Below are 12,265 nucleotides of genomic sequence, written 5' to 3'. Positions count from 1 at the left end.
AAAACAGATAAATCTGAGTTCGATTGAGAAAATGAGAAGTTGACCGAAAAAAGCAACCATTTTATGTCCTATGTTCTTTTAGTGCTCTCAATTCATGAATTTATAAAAGAAACGCGCAAGGACTTTGGGCAAAATTGACTTAACCATCGGCTAAATTTCCGTTTAATGCGTACATTTTTCTCCGTACGCTCTTTTCCTGAAATTAGGAGAAAACCTGGAAGTAATTTTAATTGCAATACTTCTTTTCTGCAAACGTTTACACATGTTATTCTTCACATCTTTGTTTACAAAATGTCAGTTAGAATAAAACTTCTTCAACCCGGATTTGAGTCTCAGAGCATTTCAGCACTGAGCCAGCACATTTCAAGCGTAAAAAATTAAATCAGTTCTGAAACATTCCATCTCCAGATTACTTTAATTCTATTTATGTGCAGTTTTTCCTCATTATGATTATGCTGTGGACAGTAGTCGCCTATAATATTTTATCATGTATAGTCTGAAAATTACTCATATCCCAAAATTAAGTCTGCGCAGAGTAATATCATATTTCGTAGTTTTTCACTGGTAATTACTATAGTAGTAAACACGCTCTCTATTCTTAAGATAGGTTGTATGTAATAACCACAGAGCCCATTTAGTTTAGTGGTTAAAACTTCCTACGCAAATTAAATGTTTCAAGTACCCAGGTGGAAGTTCGAATCGCATGTAAAGTAAACGTTGTTGGCGCGAGTAAATCTGGTAAATTATTTTTGAAGCAGTAATTATTACTTAAAATTCAAAACTAGCCAGTGTAAAGCGTTAGAGTACTACCCATCCAAAAAAAACAGAATGTCATTAGACTGGTTCAGTGCTGATTCGCTCCAACACCAAACACAGAGAAAACAAACGGAGAATTCTGCGAGAGAGAGAGAGAGAGAGAGAGAGAGAGAGAGAGAGATGGCAGACTATGAGAAGACAATGTGGAATGCAGGTTTGAACTCTTTATCGGACAAATGCGTAATGAAGAAATGGAAGATTTCGAACTAAAAAGATGAAACAAAAACAATTTGTGGAAATCATTCTGAGTTTCGAGTCTTTGCTATGAGATGTCTTCAAGAGTAACACCAATTGAAATTAGTTTTTCAGGAAACAAAAGCAAATATCAATTACTTGACAAAAACTTTTAGTTCTCGTCTGTAGCAAAGTTAAACTGAGAAAACAGTTCTTCGTGTAATTTAATCCTGTGATACATATTTTATGTTTACGATTTCCATAAGAGAATGGAATCAACTATTTGGTTGATTAGCATTTTGTATGATAAAAAATATTAAACCAGCGAAATTGCATAAAAAGATTGAATGTTACTTTGTATCGAACCCCAAGATGCACACGACATATTCAAAAAATAGGCGCCAGAGCAAAATCATAGCGCCGTCTCTAGTTTTCAAAGAAAAAATTTAAGTTCATCCACAAGCTTTGGTATTTTTCGAAAAAAAAACAACTGTAGAACACAACTCCACAGAAATTTTGCAATGAAAATTCTTATGAAGACTTTTGCACACTTTTGCAATCAAACTAAGTACCTCTTATTATAAGGTTTTTGCATAAGATTCTGTGCCCTTATCAAGCGTGAAATTGATTTGTCATTATTAATAATTTTTTCTTTGATCAACCTGTAAAAAATAATCTTTGTGGCTAAAACAATTTCACTTCTTTGCAAAAGGTCAGTCGTGAAGGGATTGAAAAGATCACACTTGCTTCCTGTAAAAAATACTGAGAAAGAAACTTTGAGCGCTACAAAATTTTGCAGAAGTTTACAAGAAAAGTTCTGATCTGATCATGAACGAGGTTGGCCTGTTTTGTAGTTAAGGGCACATCTGGTGGTCATGTTCTCTATTAAAATGGAATTAATATCAGTATCAGCTAGTTACTTCCTTGTATGATAAGTAATTAAACCAATAAAAATGCAGACAAATAATTCAAACGATACCGTACCGAGCTCCAACATGCCCACATATATTCAAAAGAGACTTTTAGTACTATTAAAAAGAGCAGTATCTTGTCTTCAAAGAGAAAACACGATGTCAAGGAGAAGCTATGGCATGTTTACAAACAAAAACTGGAGACATCTAACCATTGAACAAGATTCTTAAAAGTGATTTGAAAAACTATGAAAACCCCGGCGATCAAACTGAAAACCTATGAAGATTCCTGTGAACAAATTTGTTCCCCTATTTAAGTGCAATATTGCTTCTAAATAAAAATCAAGTTTTCTGCCAATAATTTTATATAAATATATTTGTAGCTTAACGAGTTTCCCGTCATGGTAATTGGTTAGAGAGCTCTCCAAATACAGACTGCCCAATATTGAGCTACCTTTTGCCTAATTTTGAATACAAATTCTAATATTTCCAACAGACAGAGGACGCGAATGAAAACGACAGCGATTATTGAATATTAATTTTAAAAAATTTAACCAAAACTCACTGATAATAGGAGCAATCAAAATCAATAAATATTGGTATTAACTTTTTGCTGTTATTAAAAACAGTGTACAAGCTATATCTTTCTCGTCCAAAAAGTGAAATGTGATAAATGATACCATCTAGCAAAATTATGGTTCTTATGCATATGATGCATGATCTTATGTAACAGTTAATTAGTTCTTGTTCAGCTTTTCTTATGTTTATCTGCCTTTTGTTTTTCCCTATCCCGGCTAAGAAATACTGAAACAATTTTTGTTTCATAATTTCCCTGAAAAAAATGACTGTTCAAAAATATGTCTCTCATACAAACTCAATTTCACTTCCTGCATTTTATCCATTCTCCTAAATTTTTCAATCGATTCACGTTCCTACTCGGTTCTCTTTCACTCGCTAAGCGCTTCAAGAGTATTTTTCTGCTACAATGAATTGATTGTATTCGCACCTCGAATCACCCAATAAGTCTAGTTGATCAATTTTTCCACCGCGAAATCATAATGGCTGCTGTCACAAAAAGAGCTGATAAATACAATATCGCAAGACAAAATCCGTTACTTTTTGCCACATTCGTCCGATAAAATTTTCAGCTCCACGAGAGTTTCTCGTGTGCATTGAGGCAAGTAGGGTCTTTCTAAGGGCAAATCTTCTTTTAATTTTTCCATTTCTTCCCGAACTTTTACTTCCGTTTTTTGAGAATGCGCTTTTTGCACTCTATGGCTCAGTTCAGTAACGTCTTCAATTGAAATTATACTGTCAACATAGAGTTTGTTCAGGCGGCCTTTAAGCCCGATTTGAATTGCTCTGCCTCTGGTTAACTTTCTGGGTTCGCGCCCTTCTGAAGAGAGAACGTCACGTGCAGGGTCCCACTGAACCCGGCCTAAACTCCCACCTCCCCCGTGCTTGCATTTACACTCACTAAAACGTGTATGGGTTACAAAAGTTTTTACTCCAAGTAGAGGGCTCTCATTAATATTTTATAACTGAATGGTAAAACAGACCTTAACAAAGATGCGACACTTTGATGTGACAGTTTGATTTTGAGCACTCTAGTCTGGTTGTGTTTCCGTCCGTAGCCAGATCGGTACAGCACCCACGCAAAACTCGGTTTTATCCACGTCATTCGCTCTAAAATGTAAATTAAAAACTGCTTCACTTTAAATCTGACTTTGTCATTCCAATTCCAAACTTTTTCTCATTACCTTCCCATTGTAGTGCAAGAGACGAAAATTCGGTATTTTTACACCAGTCGTCCTATGCAGAAAAAACCTATGTCCAGACTTTTGAGCGTTTTCGATGTTTCCAGGTCCCCCCTTCTTGTGCGTTAATGCTTGGCCTGGACATATTTTGGCCCACGGCCTCAGCCTGGGTTGTCCATTTATTTTCTCATTCTAAAATTGTCCACACTCAGAACGAAAAGTACACAAAACAGTTGATAAATCGTTTATAGGCAACGCTAAATATTGTTCGCTGTCCGAACATTCAATGCACCTTTGTTAAGATGCGTAATTTTCTTGTATAATTGATAAAGATAAGCTCTTGTTTTTAATAAGTCTACTCAATTTACTGATTCTACGCTTGACCCGAAGATTTGTCACAAGTCTTCGGTATTTTTGTTTCAAACTTCACTTAAGTACGGTTTCATCGGCACCATCGCTTTTATACGTAGGAGATTTTTCCAGCATGTTCGGTCTTAGAACGTGGAAAAGCATCGCAGTATTTTTATTTTCAAAAACGGTAAGAAACGTCCTGATGTTCGGTTCGAAGTGTACGAAATCTTCGGTAAGTCAGCCATGAACTTTGACGGGAATTCAATTGATTAATTCAATTCACATTTACTGAGATTCAATTTGATCATAGAAACAAATACATTGGTCACTTTCTCACGATCTCATGTCGTTTGAAATCGAACATGCCGACGATTTCCTCCGTTTAAAAACCAAATACATAAATAACACAAAAAAAACGTATTCTTTTATCTAACTCACCCCCGATATGCCGACTTTTTCCATCGGTTATGTTTGATTTTTTTTATGGAGTAATGTGGGGTTTAATCGTCAATGGGATCAAATGATGTAAGAGAGAGTGAGATATTGAAGAATTCTTGAAAAGTTATTCGGGGAATTTGGATCTATTCTGTTTCGCAAAAGCTTAGTGAGCATACATTTTTTATGACCCCCAGGCGCACGTGCTAATTTCTTACATAGTAACGCGCTATATAACAACATATAATTTGTAACTGGGGGTCATAAAAAACACTGGGGGCCGAAACAGAATAGATCCGGGGATTTTTAAAAAGTAGATCAGTTTTGTGTGGGCGTAAATTGCTGTAACACTGATTTGGAGATTAATCATTACACGAGAATTGGGTCGCACGCAACTATTATTAAGGCAACTTTCTTTGGTCACATTTATTTGATCCAGACAGGCTTTTTTGCAATAAACTCATGCTTTGAAGAAAAGGAAAGCAGAAAAAGCGATCAAATCAACACCTGGGATATCAACTCAAACTGGCTGGGCAAAAATAAAAAAAAAGATTATCATCAAATTGACAAAAAAATTGAAACGATACAAAATCACGCCTGTTCTCTTTGATCTAGATAATAAACAAGTCAAACTAAACTAAAAAAAGCCTTAGATGATAACTTTGTGACTGACAAAGAAAAGGACGTTTATTTAAAAAAAAAAACAATGAACTAATGTTGTTGAAATTGGTTGTTACTAACAACAAAGTCACACACAGTCACTTAATTTCATGTTAAAAGTTTGCTGAGGTTGTAAATCATAATATCATTATCTAATCTTAGCCACTTCTCAAACGAAGATCAGTGCATGATGCTAGCGAAGCGACAGAATCTGTGTCAATTTTTCTGCTAAACGCTGTCAAAATCAAGGTTCCAAACAATATTGAAACATAAACCAACTGATGAACAACTTTTACTTTTCAGGAAAATCAAGGTAGGTAAATTTTTAATAAAATTTTAAAATCTTGAAAACAAAATATAAACATGCAATGATTTATTTGCTGTGCGTAACTAAAAACTGAAGTGATATTTTATAATTTTTTTGTATTAAATCTTGGCATAGAATCTTGCAAGAATTATGTATTCTCTTGCAAGATAGCTTGAAAGATTCTTGCAAATTTGTAAATTTTTAATTACAAGGGTAATCACGTGGTATATTAACCTGATTACCAGCGAATCATACCCGGGTTGAGGTGTCACCGTTAAAAATCGCTAAAAGATGTAAGATTTGCGGTGAATTTGAGTAAAAGTGTAAGATTTGCGTTCAATGCGATGAATGCGGTGAAAAGAAATTTTTAAGCGGTGAAATTTTTGTTTTCAGCGCTTAAGCGGTGAAAGAAAACTTTTCACCGCTACAAGCAGGATGCGGTAAAAAAATAATCACCGCTACCAGCAGAATGTGGTGAAAAAAAACTTTCATCGCTAACAGCAGAATGCGGTGAAAAAAAATTTTCACCGCTAAAATTGCAAATCTTACAAATATTCACCGCGCTAATTTCAACGCTTATCTTATATTCACAGGAAATATCAGTGAAGTTAGTGACAGATGGCGCAGTGGATTACGAAGTTGGTGACACGCATGAGTTAGAGGTTCGCACCCTTTTACGGCAGTTTCTTTTTTGTAAGAATTCCGGTGAATGCGGTGAAAAAAAAAAATTTCACCGCAAAATTTAACGCAATTCTTACAAAAATTCACACCTTTCAGCGCATTCAACGCCAAAAGATGCGGGCGCTTTGCGGTGAATAAAGGTTTTTCCCCGCTATTCACCGCTAATCTTACATTATTTTTTGACAAAATCTCGATCCGGGTAACTCAATTTTCTGCATCTCTATAAATCTCAACAAGTCTATTCTGTTTTAGATGGCCAATATCTAAAGTTGATCATCGACAAAAAATTTTCTGAGCGATTGGACACTTTTTGCACCATGGCTCAACCAACTTTTTTCCAACTCGCCGTGACTTAATGCAGTGATCTGGCAATTGTGACTACTTTTCGTAAAATAACCCAAAATATTCGCTTATAAACGCGTTTGAAAATAACATAGTAGGCGCTCTTAGGCAATTAATCGCTTTTACGTAACTCGTTTACAGAAGCACCCTTTTTGTAACTTTTTCACTGCTCTAATTATTCGAATCGAGAAAATTTCATATTATCATGTATAGCCAAATTCATATTTTCGGACGTATTGAAAAAACGTGCACGATTTGATTTTATTTCAACACCGATAAGTATTAATCTTAATCTGTCTAAAGTAAAATTTTTTTACATCCTAAATAATGGTAATTTTTCGCCTTTCAATTAACACAAACCGAAGCAGTTCAAAGCGTTTGAAGACTAATCTAGAGCGAGCTAGAAGTGATGCAAAAAAAACGAAAGACTCATATGGGATTTTTTTGATTGATGAGCCAATCAATAATGAAAAACAACTTCAACTAATCGCATCGGCAAACTAAATGTGGGAAACACTGAACCTATACATTAATTGGACATATTGGTTTATCAGACAAACAAACTGAAAAATCTGAAAAATGCCACTAGCACAAAATTTATTCGGCTGCAGCTACTATACATTACACAAGCTAAATTCATTGACATTTCAAAATGTTAATGTCTTTGAAAAACCAATGATAGGACATCTCCCTCATGCTGAGAAAAAAATTGACCTTGCGATGTTTTTTTCTATTTTGCTGATTTTAGAAGTTCCGCTACTTATCTGCTTATCTCTTCAGTAAAGTTCTAAATTAAACTCAAACATTCAGGAATTATAGAACTTTGGGACCCTTCATTCAAAAAAGATCATTTCTTCTCATTGTATAGTTTGTTGTCAATTAACTGTTTCTTGTCGAGATACCTTACTCTTTACTTTTTTGCCTTAACTTTCAGAATACTTTGGAATTATAAAATCGGTAGACCTTTGTGGAAGAAAATAGAGGTTTAAAAATTGTTCTGTTCTGTTTGTTTTAATTCCAATATATTAAACAAGAATGCTCAATGCCGTGAAAGCATTAAAAATAAAACGTCTACTGTCGTACACATTTTTTATACGAAAGAGAATTTTAATAATTTGCGGTGCGAATCACTGTTTTTAGGATGGAGAGCTGAATTGCAAACCAAACCAGACCTATTTGAATTGCAAATACTAAATTTTCACTGTGCTGAGTCGCGGAGATTCTCGGATGTAGGATTACTGCTCATCGCGGGGCGAATAGGCTAAATTGTTGGAAAGCTGTAGTCACTTAGTAAATAGAAAATATTTTTTGAAAAAATGAGTTACAACTTGTTACAAGAAGAGTTCTGGGCTGACCGAGTAACTTGGCAGCAGACAACAAGGTTATGAACAGATATATATGTTTACAACGGGGAATGAACAAGAGCATGAACCGCAAATCTAAAAGCAGAAATCATAAAAAATGAATAAGTAATCAAAATGAAAACCACAGATATAAACTAATTATGAGTAGAGGCAAATTGAACTACAGCTATAAATGGAGATATGTAAAAAAAGGATAAAATAGTGACCGAATAATCAAAATTAGTGGTACAATGGTACCTGTGTACCACATATCCCCCGTTACAAACGAAAATCTTTGCTCACGGAAAACTTTGGTGAGTTTTTGTTAAGAAGTTGGAATACTGACAGAAAAATAAACAAATATGTGCTGGTTAGCTACTAGTATTGTAAGTGTTAATTGTTCTACGAGTTTTGACTATTTTACAAGTTATCTGAATCGGATTGCATTTCCGCTTCGAGGGCGGTATGTTCAACGAGATGAACGGCTGCTCTACCCGAGTTATTTGGGGCGTGATTACAGCGACGTTAAAATGACTTCCCAGGGCCGGTTCCGCTCCGTGATTGACTGTATTCTTATGACGATTGATGAACCAGAGGCAACAGGCTCATACGCATATGTGCTGCACTGCGCTATGGTAACAGTTTGATGCTTGTCGGCTCGCTTTTTATTCGGGACTGCTATTTGGGAAGGGCATAAGACAGTGGATTTGTCGGTCGCAGGCTCTTGTCTTAAACGCTTGCCGCTTGTTGAATCTACTGGAATGATGGAAGTCGTGGATATCGGGTTTTTGTGGGCCTTTGTATTTTTGGATGGCAAAGTCGGTGGGAACGAAGTCATTTTGCCGGCATAGGAACTGTTAGGGCGCGTGAGAGCAATTGATTTCACCGATGAGATCCCACTAATATCATCTGGTTGTCTACTGTGGGTAAAGTTTTTGTACCTTTTTCATTTTGCGTCAAAGATGTGAGGCGTGTTTCGTTATTTTACCCTTTGTCACCGTGCATGTACATTTACCTGGTTTTTTTTTGACGATGAAGGTGTAGTCAGCTTCTTTTAGGACTGTTTTCCCGGGCTCCAACACTTCGAAGGTCATAGTCCTTGAAGGTCTTTCTTGGATATTTTGCGTGCCGGTATTTTTTGGCGAGCTTTAGCTGCACCAATTCTCCCGTCCTTGGTGTTGGTCTGCCCTGTCCCTCAAGCCTAACAAGACGCAATTTGCTCTGCGGATCACTGATTCGCCTGTCGTTTGCGTCCTTTTTTTGCCGTGGTCTTGTTCATTTCTATTTCGGTATCGCTTCTGTCTGGATTGTCCCATTTGTCTGATGGTGTTAGCTGCTACCACTAAAACCCGCACATCTTACGTGAATTCAACGGTTAAAAATGCAGCAAATCTTGTTGCCGTAAATTTTCTCGATATTTGTGTTTTGAAACAATGAAATTTTTACATTCAAGGCTTTCAGTTGGGAGCGGTGAAACGTTCTTCTTCACGGCTTAAGCGGTGAAACAAAATGCACTGCTAGAAATCGCTAATATTACAAAATACTCAACCCATATATTTTGCGTATAAAGTTGAGTAAATCTTATTTAAATTCATAAGAGAAAAATAAGAAAGAAATTAAAGGTTGTGCAGTGGAAGAAGAATTGGCTGTAATAGGAGGATTTGTCTACCATTGTTAACTAGGTAACTGGAATACATCCATTGAAATTCTTACACAGAAACGAACAAATTTTGTTACCTGGTTCGGACCTCTTATAAGAGGTCCGAACCAGGTAACGGAATTTGTTCGTTTCTGTGTAAGAATTTCAATGGATGTATTCCAGTTACCTAGTTAACAATGGTAGACAAATTCTGTAGCTCAAAATTTGTTTGCTATTTGAGACAACAAGACAACTGTCCGGCTACCATTTGCAAACGTTTGTTTTTGTGAACGTTTGTTCTCGTCTCGAAAGAGCAAATGTTTTGAGCAAAAAATGCTTACAATTGTTAACTTACCCCGCAAAAATAGTTTGCCTTTTTCGACAGGTTTTGGAGTACAGATATAATCATTTTAGGGATCATGATGTACCAAAAAGCTACAACATTCATTTTTTTATCTAACCCTTTTTGTGCGAAAGGTACATCGGCTATTTGTGACATGTACCTGTTTTATATTGCTCTCCTCCCAACGTCTGATGTTCAACTGCATAGTCGGCTATCTGGTCATTGTATGCCTGGTAGAAGAAAACACCCATCGCGTCCCACTCAGCCGAAAACACTTCACAATTCGGGCTAATTGGTGGATTAAATTTCGTCAAATCTTCCGTTTCACAATTTGCTGTAGCCATCATTAGTTGAAATCTTTGTAGTTGAATAACTCTCTGCCTAAATATTCTATAAAATAACATTTATCGTATTTAGCACGGTAAAGTTAAACCGCATTACAGAAAAGGACAAATTTACCTCAACAATAACTCCTTGTCAGACGTACGAACAAGTCTAATTACACCACAAATTTTGCTCTACTGCGGAGCAAATACTGAATTACTATGCAAGTAAAGAAATAACGTCAATCTATTTTCGGAGCAAAATACTCTGTTACGTAACAAGATATGCTACATTTGGCGTTACCTCATTGAATATGTATAAAAATATAAGAGCTTTTTATGGCGTGTCGTCACCAAAAGACGCTTTCAGGCATCCGTTTTTTTGAAACATTGGCTACGTGAATAACACCAACTCGAAGACTCCATGCACTCTAAAAATTAAGCAGGTAAAATTACCTAATAATTCAGGTAAATTTAGCTGAACTGTGCACGTGTTTCGGAGTTCGTGCCTGCTACCTGCAAGTACGTGCAATTTCTGGATCTTTTCAACAATTGCCCCCCCCCCCCCTTTGGTACCTAGTAGAGAATCGCCACCCCTTCTGTGCTATACTTTACCATAAACATTACTTGGCCTACAGTTTAGATAGCCGAATATCAGTTTAAGCGCAATTGCGGACCGCTGTTCACGGCCATGCCTCTCACGCGCTGTGGGATGTAATCCGGAAATCGCGGGTCGGTTATCGCGGCGGTATCTTTTCGCTTTGTATTCCAACTCGGCTAATTGCCCTAGCATGGTGCATTTTATTCTATACAGTCTAATACAGTATGAGCATACACGGAAAGTTTAGTCGTCTCTGATTGGTTAATAAGTCGCTCGCCTAAATTCTATTCAAGAATAGGCCCCCTTTTGCAAAGGGGGAGAGAAATTGTTGAAAAGATCCCAATTTCTGGTAAAGTAACCAGAAAAATTCAGGCAGTTCTCTTGTACAAACTACCTGCAATTTATCTGACCAGGTCATAAGTTAGAAAAATTTACCTACGCATTTTAGCATAATTTGCAGTTAATTTAACCTCACATTAAGGTACTTCAAGAAAAAGTTTAATAATCAAAATTGAAATTTTAATTAATTCATTTCTTTTTAGCAGGAAAAAAATCATATGGAAAAATCATGGGAACTTTTTTTCCTTATAAAACATTCTTTAGAAACTAGATATGTCATAATGCAGGTTTTCTAGATGCTTTGGTTCAAATTCTTCATTTAAAGGAAAGCAAAAAGTTTACCTGAATTGTGCGCAGGTAAGAAACTTTGAGGAAAATTGTGCAGGCAAATTTTGCTTGCACTTGGCCTTACCTGCACAATATTCAGGCAAATTTGCCTGCATCTTTTTAGATTGTGGTTCAAAAAATTTAAAGTCTTTTAAAAATTTCTTTGTAAGAAAATCTCAAAGCACCGTCAGATAGATCTCTTCAACAATCTCACCCTGCCACTTTAGCAAATTGACTGAAAATAGATCGAAAGGACTATAGTTAGAAAAATGGGGACAATAGATCTCTATTCTCATTGGCTGAAAATAAGTTTTAAAAGCAAGTCATGGATTTCCTTAGCGGCCCGTTGGACTTGACATCCGAATCTATTACAACCGTATAAAATTTCACAACAGGGCACGTTTCCCGTTGCATAACAAATAAGAGCTTTAAAATGATTGGCCAAAAAGCAACGTGAGTTAATTTATTTTTGATCTATAGTCCCAATTTTGGCTTTCGATCTACTGTTATCGATCTAATGTCTGGCACCCTTTGGCAAAAGAGATGCAATTACTGAATGCAATTCAGCTAACACATAATGGCCTGAATCAATTAATCTTGAGAAATGATAAAACCAATAACATTCAAGAATTAACTTGGCTCAATTAATTTTACAGCTAACACTGAGAGTACTGTAATTGAATAATGAACTCCGCAGAGGAAAATGCTCTTTGTTCAGATAAAAATGAGCTGTGTAATTTGAAATTGAAAATATTGGGCCTTACATAAGTTGACTTTTAATTTATTCAATGTGAGCGTGATTTACTGTGAACTAAACATAAGAAAACTAAAAATTAAATACAAAAATACAATTTCAAAAATGATAAATAGACCGTTTCATGTTGGATCAGCTGATTTTTGTCAAATAGCGTTTTAC

At 35.9% G+C, this 12,265-nt stretch overlaps 1 protein-coding gene across 3 annotated transcripts; it reads right to left on the bottom strand.

Moving 5' to 3' along the window:
* Positions 1-2,422: 2,422 nt before the first annotated feature.
* Positions 2,423-10,322, bottom strand: LOC142345646 (uncharacterized). Of its 3 annotated transcripts, none has more exons than XM_075397814.1 (4): positions 10,219-10,322; positions 9,920-10,140; positions 3,461-3,587; positions 2,423-3,377 (listed from the first exon to the last, which is right to left on the bottom strand). In XM_075397814.1, exons 2-4 carry the CDS (start codon positions 10,104-10,106, stop codon positions 3,014-3,016), a joined length of 678 nt encoding a protein of 225 aa, XP_075253929.1. In that variant the 5' UTR covers positions 10,107-10,140; positions 10,219-10,322; the 3' UTR covers positions 2,423-3,013. The 3 variants fall into 3 exon arrangements, with proteins under 3 accessions (XP_075253929.1, XP_075253930.1, XP_075253931.1); XM_075397815.1 differs by having other exon boundaries at positions 9,920-10,149; positions 10,219-10,270; XM_075397816.1 differs by lacking the exon at positions 10,219-10,322 and adding an exon at positions 8,793-9,119 and having other exon boundaries at positions 9,920-10,048.
* Between the last annotated feature and the right edge of the window lie 1,943 nt (positions 10,323-12,265).

This window comes from Convolutriloba macropyga, chromosome 9, assembly GCF_964194025.1.
Source record: "Convolutriloba macropyga chromosome 9, txConMacr16.3, whole genome shotgun sequence".
NCBI lineage: Eukaryota > Metazoa > Xenacoelomorpha > Acoela > Convolutidae > Convolutriloba > Convolutriloba macropyga.
The sequence above is the reverse complement of the archived record's forward strand: the minus strand, read 5'-3'. Positions and strand labels throughout refer to the sequence as shown.

Excerpts from the sequence above, each read along its gene's own strand:
- LOC142345646 (XM_075397814.1), bottom strand. The coding sequence starts at position 10,106 with ATGATGGCTACAGCAAATTGTGAAACGGAAGATTTGACGAAATTTAAT. Across the intron at positions 3,588-9,919 it reads AGGAGAGCAATATAAAACAG|AGCGAATGACGTGGATAAAA; the intron begins GTACATGTCACA and ends TTTACATTTTAG. Across the intron at positions 3,378-3,460 it reads AGTGTCGCATCTTTGTTAAG|TGAGTGTAAATGCAAGCACG; the intron begins GTCTGTTTTACC and ends TACACGTTTTAG.